This window comes from Otolemur garnettii, unplaced genomic scaffold (genome assembly GCF_000181295.1).
Source record: "Otolemur garnettii isolate 467f Iridium unplaced genomic scaffold, OtoGar3 scaffold00040, whole genome shotgun sequence".
NCBI lineage: Eukaryota > Metazoa > Chordata > Mammalia > Primates > Galagidae > Otolemur > Otolemur garnettii.
Genome location: NW_003852435.1, coordinates 7,908,116 through 7,929,877, shown reverse-complemented (window position 1 = coordinate 7,929,877; position 21,762 = coordinate 7,908,116). Strand labels below are relative to the sequence as shown.

The 21,762-nt window shown below is 32.9% G+C and overlaps 1 protein-coding gene across 2 annotated transcripts in view; it reads right to left on the bottom strand.

The window, feature by feature from the left end:
• The window catches only part of TDRD3 (tudor domain containing 3), a 160,173-nt gene that overhangs the window by 23,328 nt on the left and 115,083 nt on the right, over positions 1-21,762 (bottom strand). For both annotated transcript variants that reach the window (XM_023513424.1, XM_012805383.2), the window contains 2 exons: positions 20,815-21,665; positions 16,029-16,154 (listed from right to left, as the gene is read on the bottom strand). In XM_023513424.1, coding sequence (XP_023369192.1) covers positions 16,029-16,154; positions 20,815-21,665 — 977 coding nt within the window. The remainder of the gene's footprint in view (positions 1-16,028; positions 16,155-20,814; positions 21,666-21,762) is intronic.

Here is a 21,762-nt window from a genome sequence, read left to right as displayed (position 1 = left end):
ATTGTTGGGGATTCATTGAGGGTGCAAAGAAACCACATTATGTTGATTGCATTTGTTATATAAAGTCCCTCTTATAATTCTGTTTCTCAATCATTTTTAAGGTTAGATAACTGAAGGAAGAAAAAGGTATCACAAAGATTTTCTCCAAGAATAAGAAGGAAAATGAACTGATTTCCATCAACCTAGGTAAAGGAAAATTATACAGTATGCATCACCTGATTCAAGAAAGACTATTAGACATACTATATTTTGCTATAATGATTCTATTTCAGGGTTTACTGCAAGTTAGGAATCATATCTTAGTCACCTCTAATTCCATACATAAGATGTAACGGTCAACAGAGGTGGGGGAACTGATGATATGCTCTTTGGAGAGTAATTCTCATAATCTTACAAAAAGCAAGAACATAATAAATGTATGATCATGCTTATTGTGTGCTCAATACAGTATGTGTGATCATGAACATAAACATGTTCTTCTTGTTTAGGATAAACCTATTTTTTTCCTTTTGTCATTCAGCCGTGCCTGAAACAATAAAAATCATGAAGTCTATTACAAAGTCAAATATTTTCTTGGTTTATTCAAATACTTAATAAGTATCTTTCTGAAACATACTAAGATAATCAACTTCTAAAATTCCTAATCATCCATAAGATTATTTAAATTATGCCCCTTTGTTCAATTTAAAACTCCTTCCTCTTCTCCCCAAATGTAAGTAGCATATTAAAATGTGCAGCAAATAGATCCTTTGGACTAGAAGAAAGGTGAAAATGGCCTATCAGTGACGATGTCTATATTGCACAGCAATTTGCGAGGCTGAGTACTATTAACTAAGGCTCAAAGAGAAATGAAAAAGACTAGGGAAGTTCATGGTATCCTAACAGTTCATAAACTCCTTTCTTGAAAGTAAAAAATACAGTCAAATTTCACTTTCATTATCTTTGAATAAGGGCATGACAGTCTTTTAAAAGCTGCCTCAAAGTGAGGAGGAAAAGCCTGTCCAGGGTTAAACATTAATTTATGCAAAGCCTAGGTTTTGACAAGAAATCTGTCAATGTCAAGCAGCAGGTACACTGACAGCTGGACTGGCTGAAAAGCTTTATGTTAGAGCTAAAACAGAAATCGCCGATTTATGAAGGCTGTTACAAACCATAGGATTTCAAAAGTGTGAAGGAAAATGGTTTTTCATAAAGAAGAAATGGAAATCTTTATAACTTTGTACCAATACTGTTAGCTTAAAGGAGCATAGTTCTTTTATTCTGTGAGAAAACTAGCTTACTTTGAAAAGATTTCTGAAGTTTTATATTAGAGCTATATTTTGAGAGTTCTAATACAGAGCTTCATTCTATTAGCAGCATTGAAATACAAAAGAAAATTTTAACATTAAAAATAAAAGGAAAAATAATTAGCTTGAAGAAAAAGATGGAAAGAAGCAATGTGGATTTCCTTTCAAAAGAGGTAATTTGGGATGGATAACCAACTCCTGATTGGAAATATCAATCAGTAGCTACTGCTGCAATTCAGGGTCAACAAAGATCACTTTCAGAAGGGAACAATAAGAGAGTCTGCGCCTTCCAAAGCCTTAAAGGAAAATTAAAAACATGGAACCAACATTAATTAACAACCTATTTATCAGGCATTCCAATCATCTAGTGACTTAACAAAATGTTTATTGAGCAGTTTCTATGTTCCTCACAGTAACCCTATGAGATTACACGTTCTTATTATTTTTCAAAGGAGAAAACAAAACCTTGCCCCGGTTATGTTGGACAATGAAGTTCATGCATGGTTTTTCCACATATCTCAGTGGACACTAACGGAGAAAATTTGATCGCATAAAACTCTTATAAGGTTTATAAAAACTGATAAAAATCAAGTGTTTTCCATCTTACTTGCATTTTAAATATATGATGAAATTAGCACATCCAAGTGGATATAGTATCATTTACATGCTATATTTCTTATTGTAAAACACAATTACCCACAATGCTATCTTCTCTAAGCACCATATACTCAGGTTGAACTGAAACGGCTACCCAGTCCATTAGCAGCTACTATACTGTAAGTTAGAATAATGTTCAGTACAAGGTTACATATTCAATAAAGTGAGCTGTTATTATATATATTTCACAAATGTAAAGTTCTCTTCTTTATAATGCCAAATACAACATAAACAGTTTTTCTTTTACTGATTTGAGTTAAACAATTTGACTATATTATCCCAGTGAGTGAAAAAGGTTTAGAATCTAACACCTAGTGGTAAACTAGCTCTCACGTAGCACTTTATACTTACAAAGTAATTTTACAATTTAACAGTATTAATGACCAATATAACACCAAAGAGAGATTGAGAATCTGATCTATTAGTTACATGTTCATTTTTCTTTCAGTGAAGAAAGGAACCCAGAGGCAATCTTTTTTGCTGAGACAAATCTGACTGGTTTAAGAAATATAGTAATCACCTTTATAAAATTCATACAAATTAAAGTTTTTCCTTCCCTTGATATCTACAAACACGAAGCCTAAAGTCCTCCAAGAAAATAACTACTGAGAAAGTGTAATAAAGCAGTAAAATTCACCAATACAAATATATTCACACCAATTTTTTCACATTAACTACTGTACATTCCAAGACATTTATCCTCAAAGGCTTAGATACATACAAATAACTTCTTTGTCTATTTCATTGGCAAGTAATGGTTTATTACTACAATACATTTTAAATAAGGAATGTTTATCAAGTTCATAATTTGGTAAATCTCATAATACTGTTTCTCTGTTTGAGTGTCATGAAACAATGGCATGAACTTTGAGACAGACTATTTTTCTAAGCTTTTTTGGATCTTAGTGAAAGACTACAAGTTGTATAGAATACAGTTGTATAGATTCTTTACCAAGATTTTGGCCTGGCAGCAATTAGAAAGAAATCACGTGTCCATGATGGGGCTGTACCCCTCAATGCCACAGCGAGATTGTTGCGTGATAGTCTACAAGCTGACTCTATTATCACGAGATAATAGGATTATGTTAAAAGGATTAACTGGTGTCCTATTTGGACTTTGTTTTATAATTCCATAGGCAGTGGTGGACAACACTTTTAAATTGTCATACCAAAATTATGATGGACATTTTTTTTTAAACTGTCCTCATTTAAAACTGTGTTTATTGTTAGGAAAAGCTCCATGAAAGAGTGAATAATAGGGGCAGATGGGCCAACAAATTAATTGAAGTCTCCTGAGATTATGCAGCAGTTTTTAAAATTATGCTTCCACCTGATTTTCTTACTCTTCTTACTGATCTCCAGAGGAACAATTTGGTAAATATCACAACTTTCTAAACACTATTAGCTCTCACACGTTTGTGCATGCATGCGTGTGTATATACATTACACATACTGGCTCAGAATGCTCAAGTACCTAATTAACATTTTAATCTACTTAATATATTAATGCCTGGCACAAAGATGAACTCAAGAAGGCCTGAAACTTTGTCAGCACTTCTAGGATTATATTAATGTTGCTAGCAAGAGCCTAAAACCAGCTTTATAAGACATTTTCTAACACTGACTTTTGCTGACATGTTATTGCCTTGCTATTATATAGTTAATATGACTATGTAGAGTTTGAAACACCAGTTTCCTCATAAGAACCTCTACTGAACACTGGCTGAGAGGTTAACTGTTGGTGTGTGTTTAATAAATATACAAAGTTTATTTCCTGTTGAGTATCTACTTACAAAAACTTTCCTGCAGCTACTAAAAGACTAGCAACTGAGAATGAATGGCCATGGAATGTTTCTTTCTAATTTTATTCACTTTTGTTTTTTAAAATTAGAAATGTAATAAAAAATGATGGAATGCATTTAAAATTGCATACATACACATGAAGGTGTGCACATAATTTTACTACTCTAAAACAACTTCAAGTATATTCTTATTCAAGTATAAATTGCTTTTATTCACTTATCACAAATATTTCCAATGATATTACAACCTTCCTAATGATCTTTTATCACAGCCATATGATATTTCATCCAGCAGATGAATAACTTCCTTTACCATTATCGTATTGTTAGACATTTAGGTAAGGTCTAGTTTTTTTACTATTATGATAATGCTGCAATGATCAAATTAGCTTTTGTCCTTGACTATTTCCTTAGGAGATTACTGGTTTAAAAGTTATGAGCAATTTTAAGTCTTGGGAAAAAATCAAAAGGATCTAGGAATTTATGTTGCTATCAGCAATGTATAAGAGTTTCCATATCACTGCATACTTTCCAGCATGTTTTTTCCTTTAATTGGTAAATTTAAAACTGTACTTAACTGTTCAATTTGCATTTGATTGCTAACAGAGTTTGATATTTCTAATTTTTAGTTATGAAAGATGACACTGCTACTTCAGCAAGAAACCATATTGAGCATAAGCCAACAGTTCAAGGCTAAAAAAAAATAAATAAAAATAAAATCTTTAACAATGTTAATTTAATTATTACATGAGTTAACTGTAACTGTGCTCCGCGGTAATTAGCATTAATGGCAAGCAGTTCATGTAAGTGGCTATTATTATCATTTTTACACATAGCCAGACCAAGCATTCTTAGACTGGGAGGGAGAGTTGGACAAAGTACTGCTACAAGCTCTTCTTATGCCTTCCTAACAATCTCTCGGTCTGAATCCACATGTGCTCCAGAACTCAAGTTCTCTTTCTTCCTCAGCTTCACACACCCTCTATGAACTGGGCACCCAATAAAGATAGCATTTTTAATTTAGTTTAGGTGAAGGTGAGCCACGACTTACTTTACTGAGAAGATGAGGCAAGTTGGATACCATTTAAAGAGGTAACCAAAGAAACAGTAACCACATCTCTCTCTCTTCTCTCTACTATTACTCCTCAAATTAAGAATCTAGGTTTTCAGTAAGACCTACCAAAGAACTTTTTAAACTCTGAACTACTTCCATCTTCCTTTCCACAGAGAAATGAATGGACTAAAGGCACCTTTGCATCTCCATTTTCCCAGTCAACCTGACTAAACTAAGTGAGAAGTGAGCTGGTAAACAAGATTTAAGGAACTTCCTTCTACCAAAACCTTTCTCCCTACCACTAAATAAAAGCTCATGAATTTGAGATTCTTTGATGTTTCTAAGCATGTAATTCTGAGAAGGTTAAACAAGAAAAATGGAAAGGTAAGAAGGGGTAATAGTAGTCCACTCTCTATAGGGATGATTAACATAAATAACCAGATTATACATTTTTTAAATATTTAACTCTTAAGCATGAAGTGGATAGGAATAAGAGTTTTAATATGGAGAGGTCAAAGCAAAAATGAGTTAAATCATTCTAAACTGTTTTGAAAATGCACAACTAAGACATCAGACTAGAGAAGACCAGGGCATAAGAAAGCCAAGCCTGTGATAATAAGAATTTATGTTTCTTCAGACCACGGGAGATTACAAAGCCCATTTGTTTAGATCTTATTACTTAATCCTCAAAACAACCCTATACTAAAACTGAGACCCAGATATATTAAGTAACTTACCCAAAGTCACATAGGTAGTAAGTAGCAGAGCCGGGACTCGAACCCAGGTCTTCTGATTCCTCCTGTGCATTTCCAGCTCCCCTGGAGCTGAAGCAGGGGCAAAAAGGGAGGTGGAAGTAATTTGCCCAAAACCAGCCTTGCCCTCTCCCCTTCTTTCAAAGGCCAGGCAGAACAGACATTTAACTCCATCAGTGACCCCTTTTCACCTTATCTTCAGGATAAAGCACACAGAATCTGAAAATGTTTCTCAGCCTTGGGCCCAAGAATGGCAGTAAGTGGTAAATAATGTCAGAAGTTATTTATGGCTCTATTTTGCCATTTATATGAAATCCATTGGAACCTCAAAGTATACTGATTTCACAAAGAAAAACTTTTTTATAATTAAAATTGTTTAAGGTAGTTTGCTTAAAATTTTTTGTTTAGCAGTTATAGTCAAACCCTTTATTACATCACTATAAAAATTATTTTGAAAATTGCCTAAGACCCAAGATACCAAATCTTCCTGTCACTATTCTGTGATCACTTTTTCCTATCTTAATCATTTTCTCTCAGTAATTATTTTCACAAAAGCAATTACAGTCATTAGAATGGACAGAAAAGCCACATATTCAGTCTTTTTAGAATGGACAGAAAAGCCACATATTCAGTCTTTTCACAGCCAACTTTAAGTATTTTTAACAAATAGGAAAGTGTATGCATTATCATCTTGGATGTAAATTTTATAATTTCTAAATTATGCCTAAAATGCTTTTAATGTAGCTTATTTTAATTAAGTTTCTACAACAAAATTTAGACTTCCAGTTTCTAATTTCTTGCAGTCATTTTCTTAAAGAAATTATATATTTCAATCTCCCATTTTAACTATTTATATTTCTAATAGGTTTTAAACACATTCAAAGAGCAATCGGATTTCCTTTTCTAATTTCCTAAGAATATGAGAATATGATTTAAATGGATTAGGCATACTACCAAGTTTTCATCATTTCTACACTTCTTTTTTTTTGAGACAGAGTCTTGCTCTGTTGCCTGGGTAGAGTGCAGTGGCATCATATCTCACTACAACCTCAATCTCCTGGGCTCAAGAATTCTCCTGCTTCAGTCTCCCCAATAGCTGAGAATACAGGCATATACCACCATGCCTGACTTTTTTTTTTTTTTTAATTTTTTGTAGGGGTGGGGTCTCTCTTTTGCTAAAGCTAGTCTCTACATTCTTGGCCTCAAGCAATCCTCCTGCCTTGGCCTCCCAGAGAACTGGTATTACAAGTGTGAGCCACCATGATTAGTCGTCTTCATATTTTTTTAAATAAGCTCCAATACATCTCAATCTTTAAAAGCCTTTCTATTTATGAAAACTATCAGTAGGGCCAAGCGCAAAGTAAGCATTTATACTAATCAGGGCATACAAAAGATCAACCAGGGATATCAATGCATTTGTGCCCAAAGCTTTTAGAGCCTTTCTGAATTTTAAGTGATGCTTCTATTGACTTCATTTGAGCACCAGTCCTATCTAAGTTGAAAAATATGCAACCTAGCAGTTAAAATCCACTTGATACCTTTAAGATGAATAAAGAGGAAAGCATGCGTACAACAATACAAGATGAAAAGAGAATGAGGAAGAGAAACCTGAATATGGAGGAAAAGGAAAGAAGGGGCACAAAAGGGTAGAAGAGAAAAAAGGTTACCTTGAATGCATAAAAAATTTAAAGTACCAATACTCTCAAGCTCTTAATATATCTTCCTTTTCCATTTGCTTCAAGACTTCAATTTCATATTTTAAAAGTATGATTAAATATAACATTATTTTGGGTACTGATGGCCAAATTCAGGATTTCCTGATAATAATATTTATCTTATTTGATCACCCTAAGAGAAAAAAATACATTAGCATACTTTCTCCACATTATTTTAACTCTCATTTACTTAAGTCTCTTCAAGATAAAATGCTCATTATAGCATCCAAGTAATTCCTTACATAGTACTAAAAATATTTACCAATACTTAAAAAAATTACATGCTCATAAATTTTATAATTTAAAACATACAAAACTAAAATTGACTTCAAATATCTTGCTTTGTATAACAAGCTCTTTATTAATCATTACCAAGAGGATCGGCTCTAATTTCCTAATCACAGAATCTAGGGAAAGTGAGCATAATCACGCATGATAAAAATGCCAATAAAAAGTTGTTAAAGTAGTTAATAGGAGCTTTGAAAAGTCAATGTTGCACTTCCCAAATTACTTCCTTCAGGCTATCCCATTCACTTAATACTCTTAACAAAATTCAATCAATATTCACACCAGAAATGACTCCTAGACTGGTACCATCTCAGTCTGACGGTGTCTTTATCAATATTTGTTAGTTCTTTCAGCATATGGGCTAATCTGTTCTCCAAAGTAGTCTTAATATTATTACAAAAAGAATTTAAAGAATATTTGATGAAAAACTATCATATTAAACTGTCATGTATGGGCTTGATGTCTGAGGAAGAACTCCAACAACACAGGTGACCACCAGGACTACATCATCAATCAACAAATAGTTAATGACCTCTTACTGTTACAGTTAGAAACCAACTTAAAATTCTGATACTCTAAAAGAGATGGTACTTAACAGTATACACCTAATGATTATTTAGAGAGTTCTGTACTTGTATTCATCTACTGATTATTTATGGAGTGCCTCTGAAATTCTACCAGCTATTATCCAACAGTAAACTCTGCCCTCATTTAAAATCTTAAGTGTCTGGAAAACAGAGGCTTCTCAAAATAAGAATATTTCCCCCATCAACTGTCACAAGTGAGTTCTGGAATTTGATCTGAGAGTATCAGTTCACCTGATTAACAACTGGTTTCAGGAAAATAAGAACAAGAGATAAATGGCAATTTTAAAAAATCCTGCAGTCAAAAAAAGTATACTTAATTTTTTTAACACAGCATCTTTTAAATTTGCTTAACCATGAAGTAGAACAAATGTTCTCTAAACACATTTTAGAAAACCCCAAGCTGGATATATTAGTCAAGAAAAAACATATTTAAAAAAAGACTTTTATATTCCTCTGATGATCTAACCTGCTTAACTAGAATCTCTTCATAAGTTTACTCTTACTGAACTATATGAGCTTTAAGGCAAATAAAATATACTCACTGTTGCAGAACTTTCTTTCCTTTATGCATGGAGCTCTCAGCAAATGACAGGCTACTAAGGGAGTTATTTCAAGACAAGGTATAAAATTCTTGCCAGTAGTTCCCAAATTTAATGGAACTGGAAACTCTATTAACACCAAAGTATTTCTCTCACAAGGAGGCAGATCAACTCTACTCTTTTACTAGAGGTGTGATGGTGAAACCTATTGTACATGATTCTAGAACAAACAATATAGATCCAGTAAAGGTCAAGATATTAGGGTCAGTAGGAAGGGCAGTCCATACACATCAAAGAAAGATACCATACACCAGAGCTAAAAAGAAAAAACCTTGTTGTTGTTGTTGTTTTTAAATGCCAAAGAGATACGTTTAGGAAACAGAATGAAAATAGAGAGGTGACTAATAAGATGACAAAAGAAAAAATATAGAAAACTGGTATTAAGCAGAGACACAGATAACCATGTGGGATTTTAAAAGGGAATAGATAACTGACAAGTCATTATGGTATGCAACCAAATATGTATTATATGCCCACCCCTTGAAGGTTCAACATCACTGATTATGAAATAGGAAAGCTGCACTAAGGGAGTTACATGTGAAAGGGCATAAAGTATACCTGGCAATGAGCAACACTGTATTTCTGCTCTTTTAGATGCAGATGAAGAAAACTCAGAAACTGTAATTCATCAGAAATTAAAACAGAATTGCCTATTTGTCAGGTTTTTTTTTTTTAAAGATTAGAAAAGAACGCCTCTTCAAATTTATAAAAGTCTTTAAAATATATTGACATGTGTGTCTAGGCACATGCCCAACATAAGATCAACATCTTTGGGAACGCAGAAATAAAACAAAAGAAAACATCCTTCATGTTTATTTATTTTACTACTTTATTTCCCATGCAAGGAGTATATTAGCAAGTTCACTACATGTATTTGCAAAGGAAAGGTAAAACTCAGTGCAGTCTGAAATTACAGCATTAAAAGTCCCTATAAGTAAAGTAAATGAAAAGACAAAATTTACACTTCAAAGAGAACAAGCCTTCAAGGTCTACTGCATCAACTGTGTCAAAGGAAAAAAACATCCCAGACAGTCTCAGCCCCCTTCAGATGTGGTTCTCACACATGAGGCCTCCTTAAGACTACTTCAAAAGGAAAAAATTAAACTAGTTTATAATAGTGAGTAAAGAAGAAAGCAACTTAAATTTACTTCTTCATTAACACCATATATTCGGAAAATCCACATTTTAGGCTGCCATTAACAAAAGGAGGATTTAGGTGATAAAAGATTAATGTAATATCTTCTGATATGATTCATGTATACAAACAAAGAATACTGTGGGCTTTTCAAATAGTTATGCTAGCCTAACAAATAATATTAATAATATTAAATTTGAGGCTTAATTGTCTTACAACTGTAATTAAAGTTAGAAACAAATCTTAATAGTATTCAAATAACTTTAAAAAAGAAAGAAAGCATGTCTTAGACAATACCCTGTAATGTTACTTCCCTTTGGGAGTGATTTCAAGTTTAGAAGAAAAAAAAAAAAAAGATTTCACCTTTAGAAGAAGAAAAAAAGAAAGAATAATAACATAGTCTCTACTTTCACTGCTCCTTAAAGGAAAATTCAGATTACTCAGAAATTTTTTAAAGGTGTTTCTATACATGGTTTCTTTAAATAGATTACAATATATTATTATTGACTATCAATTCAAGGAATACTTTGTACAGGTTCTTAAAATAGCATAATAGTCTCTTAGTATTAATTTAAATGATAAAATAAAATGTCTCCACTGAATAGTAGGTCAAAACTGAATCTGAAGATTTTCCTGGTATCCCGTTAGGCTTAGCTACCGCAAAGTGAATTTGGGATTTAAGGTTAAGATATGAACAATTTCTAAGGTGACATGTTTACACATATGGTGTGCATTTATGAATGAATGCTTTCTCAATCTTTATCAGCAGCTTTAATATCTCTAGTACAGTGCATTTGTATAAACCACAGCTTCCCTTCCTAACAAGAGGCTGGGTGTTAAAGAAGAATAAATAAAGCCCATCTAATTCAATCAAATTTTATTAAACGAAAACTTAAAGACACTACATGGAATCCCCAGGTTCTATGTCCCACGATGTGAAGATTATGCTCTTAAATAAAGTTAAACTAGCTATACAATTTCCTTCTGATTTATTCTGTTGTTTACAGTACAAGAGAAAAATGAGCTCTGCTCATATGGTGACCTTTGAAAGAAAAGTTTCTCAAAATATGTATGAAGAAAATCTATTTCAGTGACCTTAACCAAACTGTATTTTTAATGTACAAATTTAAGTATAGAAAACTTATAATCAATAATTTAAGAATTTGGGACTATTATCAAATACATGCACATACCTTTTACTAAATACTAATTGACAGAACCTCACTGTTACATAATTCAAATCTTCCTTTGAAGCTAAAGCTATAACAATTTTCTTCTTTTTAATATCTACTTATGATCTTTTGATATCAAATACAAACTAGATATATCCTAATCTTATCACTAAGCCATTAAAATTACTAACATGACCTTGTTCTATTTAGGATTCATTTTTAAACTATTAATTTATATATCACAAGTTTCCATCTCCTTCCTCATTAAATAGGGTAGCGGTTATTTGGTTCTATGTTTTGTTTTGTTTTGTTTTTTTAGTGACAAAATAGTTTATGGCTTTTTATGAATGTTATTTGAATTTGAAAAGGTAACTTTCAAATGTCATTCCTAGGATGCCACTATGAAATAAATTCTTAACAAAGTTACTTCGAAACTAAAACTTGAGATAGTTCTTTTTTCAAAGTATGCTAACATAAGAAATACATAACTGTCATAAGAAAACAAAAACTCAAACCCTACTAAAAACAAATTTTACTTTTTAAATAGATACATAGATAAAAACTTTTTCAACAGGTAAAATTCATTAAATTATACTTCTTCTATAATAAGTTTATCTTCAAACTAAGGTGAAATAAAATATCTACACAGTATTTAAATTAAAACTTCAGTAAACAAGAAGATTTTCTCCACTTACAATTGTTTTAAAGCTTTAAGAAGACTAAAAACACAAATGAAATAACTAAGTTTGCTTCATATAACAGAAACTCTAACTCTCTTAATTTTGTGTAGGGATTTTTGTGTTTTATGAACTTTTATGTGTATATACCCTTCACCTAGAACAGTGATTGGTACCTAATTGCTGTCCAGTGAATATTTGTTGAATAAATGAACACTCCACAGAAAAACACTTAAGGTAAGGTGATCACCTAAAAGACAATAAAAATACACCTGTCAATTTACAGAATTAACTGCCCAAGATGAAATATTATGTTAAGGTCTTAGAACAATTCTCTATACAATCATAATTGTTATAGTTGGAGTAATGGTTGAACAACAATGAACTTTTAAAAAGGAAATTTAGATATCGGCATGTTCTAAAATATTTCTTGGGAAATAAAAGTTTCAACAGAAGCTAGATCGTAAATACACTTGGAAAATCAAGACCTGACAGTGTCTTCCCAGGGAAGAGCAATTTAGAACCAACAACACCTCCCAAAAACAAAAGGGTTGCCTGAGCAGCAGCACTAGGTTGTTTTGAAGAGCTTCCACATTGCCTGCAGCATCTTTGTACTGGTTTCTTGGAATTAGTTTTAGAGTTTAAAGGAACCAGTTTGGAAAGTGCCTGCAGGGAACACAAATAGCAGGTTTTCTTTGCCCTTAATGTACTCTCCTATAGTGGTGAGAAACAGAAAATAGTATTTTTTTCATATATAATTTTACAAATAAAATACAAGATTCCATAATGGGTCATTTACTTTGCTAACTTAGAAAAACACTTTGACTTTCTTGGAAAAAACAAAAAAAATTAGAGCATTTATCCACAAAATAATGAACTGTGAATCTCATATTATGTGGGATAATTAGAAAGTTCACTACAGTAAAGACACTAAATTAAGACAAAATATCTTATGACAACCAAGGAAACAGGTGAAATCTAGCAAGAACAAATAAATCAAATATAACTTACCAGAAGATTTTACAAATGATTCTGAAGCAGATAAAATATTTATTTATTTATTTTTGAGACAGAGTCTCACTTTGTCTCCCTTGGTAGAGTGCTGTGGTATCACAACTCACAGCAATCTTAAACTGTTGGGCTTAAGCAATTCTCTTGCGTCAGCCTCCCAAGTAGCTGGGATTACAGGTGTTGGCCACAACGTCCAGCTATTTTTTTTTTTTCTTAAGAGACCACTTCTCGCTCTGGCTCAGGGTGGTCTCAAACCTGTGAGCTCAGGGCAATCCACCCACTTCAGACTCCCAGAGTGCTAGGATTTCTGGTGTGAGCCACCCACCATGCCCAGCCTGCAGATAAAATATTTACTCATAACATATGTTTTAGCAATCTAAAATATTATCATTGAGTATGTTTTAGAAGTGAAAAGGTATATCCAGATAGAAAGAGGAAACGATGTTTGGCCTACAGACAGATTTAAGGCAAATAATTTCTAAATCTCATGAGAAAAACATTAACACTTAGATTTAAAATTTAACTTGGTATTTATTTTACTTTTCCATACAATGGATTATTAACTTAGTCATTTGAGTCTCTTAATTTTTCATGCTTTTTATTTAATGATTTGTCCTTACATCTTGAAGAGACAATACAAGCAACTGATGTCAATAAAAGCTTTTGATTTATATGCAGACTTTTAAAATTGTTTTTCTGTAAACTACTTTTAAAAAATCTTCCCTAAATGATCACTGCTACATTTAGGAAAACAAGTAGTTTTCCAAAATCTTGTACCAACAACAAACAGAAACCTTAATAAAACATACAATACCATTTCACAATAAAAAATAGTAATGCACATACATAATTTAAGAGTTAAAAATGAAAAATTCCATGATCAATCGTGTGAGTCATTGTGCTAAGGGCTCTAACAACTTCCTTGCACCTCTGTAGCCCTTTAATTTTTTTAATATGACTTAACATTTAGAGTTATTTTCATATTGCTGGAGTGAATATTTTGCTTTTGATAATTCTGTATAACTCTGATTAACTTAAAACTTGTTACAGGTCCCTAATTACAAAAATAAATGTACACAGACCCCCCCCACCATTAATACTCTCAGAGGCTAAGAGAACTCTACCTTAACTCTATATTACATGTACTGGCAGCCACACAGAGTGTAGTTCTCCAGTAGCTTTTCATATTTCACATGTGTGTTTTTTTTTTTAATAGAGATGGGCGAATATACATTAAGTTGGTAGCCTCTGTATTGTAAGAAGGAGACATTTCTCTCAACAAAGTTAATTATTCATGCTAATAAAAAAGCTAATCTTTTCCTTAATAATGGGCATGCTCCAAAACTGTTATATTAGTTTATGCAAATTCATAAAACATCAACAATCACCTGATTACAAAAGCAGGAGGAAAGAAATACCAGAATCTTCAAAAGATTTAGTGATTCTATCCTGCTTGCTTCTGCAAAACGTTTCAGGCATCTTATAAAAGATTTTTAAGTTGACCTCAGAAAAAAGAAAATAAGTTTAAAACAAACAAAAAAAAGCACAACAAAGCATAGATGAATATTCAAAAATGTGAAAGAAGAATATGGAAGTACTGCTGTGGTTCAAAACAGAATCACTACCTAAGTCGTGACACCTGATAAATTTGCTGTGCGCCAAGTTTACATAGACCTAAAATCAAGGATAAAGCAACGAGGACTATTAAGGGAGAAAAAGGAAAAGTCACTGACTACAGGAAGAAAATTATGACTTCAGGACCAAACACCTCGCTCTGAATGGAAGAGCCACACTGAGGAGTAACGAATGTGCTCATCAGTTGTGGCCACACTGGAAGAGCAGAAGGAAGGAGAGAAGGAACAAAGTAAGAAAACTAAAGTTTTCTTTACGAAAAAAAGAACAAATTCATTTCATCAGAACTTCTTAAAACATTAAAAAAACTAAATAACATAATTCTATTTTAAATATTTGACTGCTACTGCTAAAAACAATTGGGAAGAGAGAATAGCAAACCAGGATTCAACTTTTAGAAATATAGATTTAAGAAATAATTCCCATCAAAACTAGATTAAAATGTATTAATAAAAAAAGAGAGAATGAAAACAGTTATCATAGCAGATCCAAAGGGTGAAAAAAGGTTACATCAAGTTTCTCCAAGAAAAAGACAGACATAAATGAAATATTGATGATACTTCACCTTTTTAGGGGAAAAGAGTTAAACTTTAGAGAATGAGAGTGAAGGAAAGAATCTCTTAATCAAAACAGTAGTAGTAGTATGCTGTAAAATATGAAATGATAAATTATCCAGAAAATAACAATTTTTTAATACTAAAAAGCATGATGACTGCTATTAAGTTTTTTGTTGTTATTTTATCTATTTTGAAGGAGAGGGGTACCACTGAAGATATGACAGAAAATTTTTTAAAATACCAAAACTAAAAGCAGCTCATGAGAAAATATTGTATGTTTTGAAGATGAAGGCTACTATCTAGATGATATAATTTTCTAACATACCTGATATTTTAGGGATGTAGCTAGCAACCAGTAAGTTTATAATGATAAATTTATTAATAATTATCCATACATTAGAGAAATGAAAGAATTAACAAAAACTTTACAAACTAATTATAATGTCTTGTACTCCTGTTTTTGCCTAAATATACCTTAAGAATCTATCTATTCAAAGTCACGTAAGTCCCATATAACATCAACTCCATGAAGCCATTAAGTTCTAAGTTACACCATCAAATTTACCACACAGCTTTGACATAACATTTGGCAACAAAACTACTAAAATAATTACTAAACAGTATGTATAGTTAATCTGTACATACATAAATATATATGCAATAAATGCACTACGAATTCATGTGTAATTTAAAGTGTCTTTCTTAATTTTACACACAATTAAAATAATAAACAATACACATGTATCCAACAGAATTTTAAATTTGGCAACCATTGGACATTATTTAATAAAATTTAAAGTAACAAGCTGGGAAAGAAAAAATATGCATAAAAACCCATATTACACACAAAAAATTTTGGCAAATATATATAAATAAGAGCACCTATTTCCAAAGTATAATACAACAAAACATTCTACCAGAAAAGTAATTCCAATGTATTCATGTTTACTGTAGTTCAGTAGAAGAATTAAATTAAAATCTTATTTTAGGGGTAGCCTCTTATCATTTCCCACTTGTAAATTCTGTATGAGTATGCCTAACCTTTTAGAAATATGTATTTTTTCAAAATAGCTCATGCCTTTGTACAGAATTTGGATCACGTACCCATGCCTCTGTCTGAATGGGCTTGATATTGCTTAGTAGCACCTCTTCATAGTTTCCATAATCTATGAATTTAACAACAGCTGTCATGCCTGAGGAATGGAGAGCTTCAACTTCTGCTCGGTAAAACTGAGGAAGCAAAAAGGAATTCTAATTATGATAATCAGTATTGTCCAACAAGAGCAACAGTTGATAGAAAGGTAAATTCTCAAAATGTTCCAATATGTTAATATTTTTAAGAAAGCAAACTTACCTTTGGATAATTCTTTGACTAACATTGATAAAACAATTCTTATATACTAATCAGATTATACCCCTGCTTCACTGAAAAACAGGGCTGGAGTGAAGCAGGGATGTTGGGCAAAGAAAAAGCACATAACTTAGATCAAGAATTCAGGCATCCTCAAGCTATGGCCCGTGGGCCACATGCAGCCCACCAACGACATTTATTCAGCCCGCTGGGTGTTTTTGCCTCCACTGCCTGTCCTGCTTAGCAGCCAACTCATCCCGGGGCCCGCAGTCTGGCCCTCCAATGGTCTGATGGACAGTGAACTAGCCCCCTGTTTAAAAAAAGTTTGAGGACCCCTGGATTAGATGCTGCAAGTCCAGAAACTTTAATCCATTTACTCTGTGTTAATTTGGCTTTGAAAAGTGATGCATATCAAGAAACTGACATGGAAATGATTTACATAAGAAACACAAATTTTAAAATTGATCTATTAGATTAATTGGGAGTAGGTTATCTGATTAAAGTACTCCTCCAACACAGGTCAACCCATTCACTAAATTATAAATCTGAATATTGCTTTGTAAATGTGAAATGGAAATGCAGAACAATTTGCTCTTAAGGAATATTTTATGTTAGAATAGGTGGATGCTCTACTGTAACACTACTTTGTTAACAGTGTCTCTTTACGGCTCATAAGAATCTAAAAATGCTAAAGGGAAGAAAAATTCATGTTTTACACATCCTTCAACAAAATGAATAATCCCTGATATATTAAAAAAGAGATGGCTTTTAACTAGTATATTATCAGCTAATATATTAACTAATAACTATTATATTTCACATTACAAAGGGATTAAGTAAGCACCTTCCTAAGGTGCTTCCTTCCCAGGTCTGGGTGCTAGCTGGATTAGAGACACCATGCTGGATTTTCCTCATCTTGGAGTTACTGGTATATATTCCTTCTCTGCCTTCTTCCTTTCTTAGCCTCTGTGAATTGTTTTGAGTATTTGTGAACATATGCTTCAACTGTAAACTTGTCAGTTCAGGTAAGTTCAACAAATATTCTATATTCTCACATGACTCAACAAGTAAATTGACACCCTTTTAGACTCTGTCCTTTGCAAGGCTGCAAGGTTACTGAAGGAAGATCACGCATACTATCCCACCTATCTGCCTTGCTTCTTCAACTCTCCAAAATATAGCTTCATGAAACGTGTTTTAAGAAGCCTCACTTAAGAAACCCTGCCCCAAATAAAGCCATTTAAAGATAGTCCCAAAGGGACACTATTCAATAAATAACAAGAGATATTTAACAGTTTATTATGCAATAGGATTTTTGTGAGATGATTTTGTTAGCCTACAACTTTAGGCTAACAAAAGTGTTCTCAGCACATTTAAGGTAGGCTAGGGTAAGCTGTGATGTTCAGTAGGTTAGGTGTATGAAATGCATTTTCAATGTATTTTTAACTTATCATGGGTTTATTGTGAAATAAACTGATAAAAATGCTAAAGTCTATATTCTAGTTGAGAAGATTTTACCTAGAAAGAATGAAATGGTCTAAGACCAGGATCACAGTGGCAGCAGTATTGATGACAAATTTAAGAAGAATAAGGTCTAAGGCAAGGAAACCAATCTGGAGGCTGTAATATTTCATTTGAGAGGGGAAAAAAAAGAACTGAACTAGTTTGGCAGTACAAGAGAACAAGAACTACCCCAAAGTCTCAAATCCTTCTACTGAAAGAAGAGCTAGAGAGAAAGTAAGGTATTCTGAGGAATTTTTTAAACAATAGATTATACGAGTTGATTATCTCAGAAACATCACTATAATGCAATTAAGAAGATTATAGTTTCTTAATGGCAATTATAGTCAATTCCTTTTCTTAAATCTCTATCTTGGTCTCTAGTTAGAAAACTGAAACATCACCTTTTTTTTTTTTTTTTTAGAGACAGAGTCTTATTTTGTTGCCCTCGGTAGAGTGCCATTACATCACAGCTCACAGCAACCTCCAGCTCTTGGGCTTAGGTGAGTCTCTTGCCTCAGCCTCCTGAGTAGCAGCAACTACAGGCGCCTGCCACAACGCCTGGCCATTTTCTTGTTGCAGTTTGGCTGGGTTCAAACCCACCACCCTTGGTATATGGGGCTGGCGTCCTACTCACTGAGCCACAGGCGCTGCCCAACATCGCCTATTCTTGACATTTAAAAGCTAACTCTTTAGTTGGTGGTTTCAGAAGATAAATAATCCCATCTCTTTCACAAGGTATTAATTACCTTACTCCTAATGCTTAATAATATACTTTATTTAGAGTCTACATTTCATCACTACAATTGAAAGTACATACCCAGTTAAAATCAAGTAGTCACCTTAGGAGATCATCTAATTACTCTAAGAATACTCTAATAGCTCAAAGCATTTCTGGAATTGTTAGGTACCATTTTTCAGATGTTAATATTACATTATTTTGAATATAGTCAGCAGAGGTAATGAATGAATTCAGTATGATTTATTCTAGGAGACAATTAAGATTAAAGCATTAATAATTTTATCAAGTATTTGGAGGCATTTGGATAGTAGCACCGCCAGAACTATCTGATATACCAAGTGTCTGGCCCTTAGCAGCTACTCAATTCTAATTTGTTAAATACTTAATTAATATTTGTTGAAGGAATTTGTCTGTTAAGTCTAATTATCTTAATCCCTGTAGGCCTATTTTTCTCTACTGCTTCATTTGTTTCTGGTCAATCATTCATATTCACCCATTCACTTATTCTTTCTGTTTTATTTGCCATGGCTCATAACTTTTTATAGGATGCCAGACACTGCAGATAAAATATTGAAGAGGTTCTAGAAGATGTTATTTTTCCCCAAAAAAGGATTATATTTTTTTCAATAGGCAGAGTACAGACAGATATCCTTGATCCTATAGAGGGTTTGTTTTGGCTTAAGAGTTGTCTATTTTAGTTTTGCCTTTACTACTCAGAGCCACAACCACTTTCAAACATTATTGAATTTGAACTCCAGTCTCTTATTCTGCTCTTGTTAAGGTCACTAACAACCTCACATTGTCCAACACAGAAAACTTGTTCTCTTATGAGGTAACACCTAATGCCCTGCTTATACTTCACCATTCAGTGAACAGCACAGGGTATGGGTCCTGATTCCAAGTCTGACAGTGTCTATTTAAAAAAATCTGTCTAAGTTCACTAGTTTGAATTTCAGTTCCTCAAAATCTTCAGTTACCTTTACTTTCACCACTCCCGTTAGCCATACACTCTCATGAATACATCCTCACCTCATCAACTGGAACTACTCTACCTAGGAAATATTTCAAATATTTTTCCTCTTTGACCTGGTTCTCACATCCACCCAGATCCTTCACTCTAACTCCTTTATATCTGTTTTTATTACTACCTTACTGATATGACTAGTCTTCTCACTCTTCTACTTTTGTTGATATATTATATGAGTGCCCCCTCTATAATTAACTAATTAACTTAGTCAACATATAATTATGAAATCCTTATACTGGAGAAGCAGGACTACAGAGGAAAACTAGACAGACATAGCCCAGTCCTCACAGAACTTAGTATCACAGGAAGGGAAAAGGATAGCAATCCAGGAACCAAAACTAAATATATCTACAAACTATGATTAAGTTTTAAAAAGTGAACAAGGCACTGATTGAGAACGAGAATAGTGCAGTAAAGGATAGAATAGGTCAAAGAAGGTTTCCTCTAGGGGATAATGCTGGAGTCAAACTCTCATGGCTAAGAAGATTAGCCAGTACAAGAGCATGTAGGGCAAAGGGAAAAACAGGCAAAGGCCTTTCCCGGAGGGTCTCTCGCTCCCTTTCTCCTTCCTGCTCTTACTGTGATGGTCTGCCTTTTAGCCAGGCTTTTAATTGATCCTCTGTACTTCTTTTGACTTCATCTTCTGTTTTTCCTTCTCTCTTTCCCTTACAATTTCCTTATTTTCCTTTTAGCCAGCAGATAATGTAGAACTAAAGAATGTTACATTTATTGGCTTAATAATTATTAAAGTATTTATTATAAGGTAAATAACTAATTTATATTCCTTTAATTTTGTTAAAAAGTAGGCTGGGATGTATATATTTTCTTAAAGAAAAATCTGCAAAATTTCATTTTGTGCCATTTAGGTAATTTTCTTTCTTGTGAATCAGTATAATTTTACTAGAAAGAAAAGCAAACATTTATAATTCAGCTAATAAGTGAAATAAAGTTCAACTTCACGTAATCACTTTTACAATACTTTGTTGATATATAAACTAAAACCTAGCAAAAGCAAATCTTATAGGATAGATTCTTCCTAAGCATCCATAAAAAATATTAAATATTTTATCTTCTCTTTTTAAAATTATATAAAATTTATATCTACCTAAATTTATGCAAAATTTTTATCTATAAATATGTTCAAAGACTTTCAACAAGTACAACTGTATAACAAAACTCAGGCTCAAAGTGATGATTTTCTGTAAAGTCCCACTAGAATGTTGCATTTATAAAATTGCATTAATATAAAATTTCATTAAAGCATCCATACCTTGTTGTCTTCCCAATAAAGTGCAAAACATTCATCTCCAGGTTTCCACATTTTTGTATACTCCATAGGAATAGATGATTCTAGTACTTTCTCTGGCTTAATTGGCCCAGATCTCCTTTTGGGACCACTATTATAAAATATTTTATTGTCATAGGGTATAGCTGTGACAGGTCCTGCTGGCTTAATAGGTCCTACTCGTTTTCCTCTCGGTGGCATTTCTGTCTCTCCATTTGGAATACCAATGAAACTATTACTTAGAATAGGATTCTGGTAATCAGTATTTACATTAAAATGTTTTTCAATTTTTATACCACTGAAAGCTTCATTACTGATTGTTCGTGATTTCCTATCATAAAAATGGTCAGGATTAGCTGTTTGGTTTTCTCTTTTTCCACGTTTCTGATTATTATAATCTATGGATTCTTGAGGAAGTGGATTTTCTTTTGCTTCTGCATAGGAAGGACCTTTTCCTGATCTGCTTTGCATAGAGTTATCTCTTTTTTTAAAAGCACCATCACTGTGCTGAGAACCTAAAGGATAAGAAGTATCTTTAGTTCTGTCATATCTAGAATATGGTCTATCACACCTGACTCTCTCTTCAGCCCATACTTCAGATCCTGAAGAAGTATTCAGTCTCTCAGAACCTCTATTTCTAGGTAACCCACTGCCTTCCAAAATGGACTTTGAACTTTGGGGGTCTCTTTGAAAACGAGGTGGTTTTTCATTTCTTGGCTGCCTGGTATCATTTCGAGGAAGATGTCTTGGTTGATTATTTTCTTTTACTCCGTTTTGATCTGTATTTGACACTCTATGTTGCCCCTGATGAAGCTGCTGAGGCTGTGACTTAGGTTCTGAAAGGTAAAAGTATATTATACACACAATTAAAATGAAGATTCTGCATTAATACTTCATTATTTTTAAATTCTTAAAAATTAATCTATTATTATA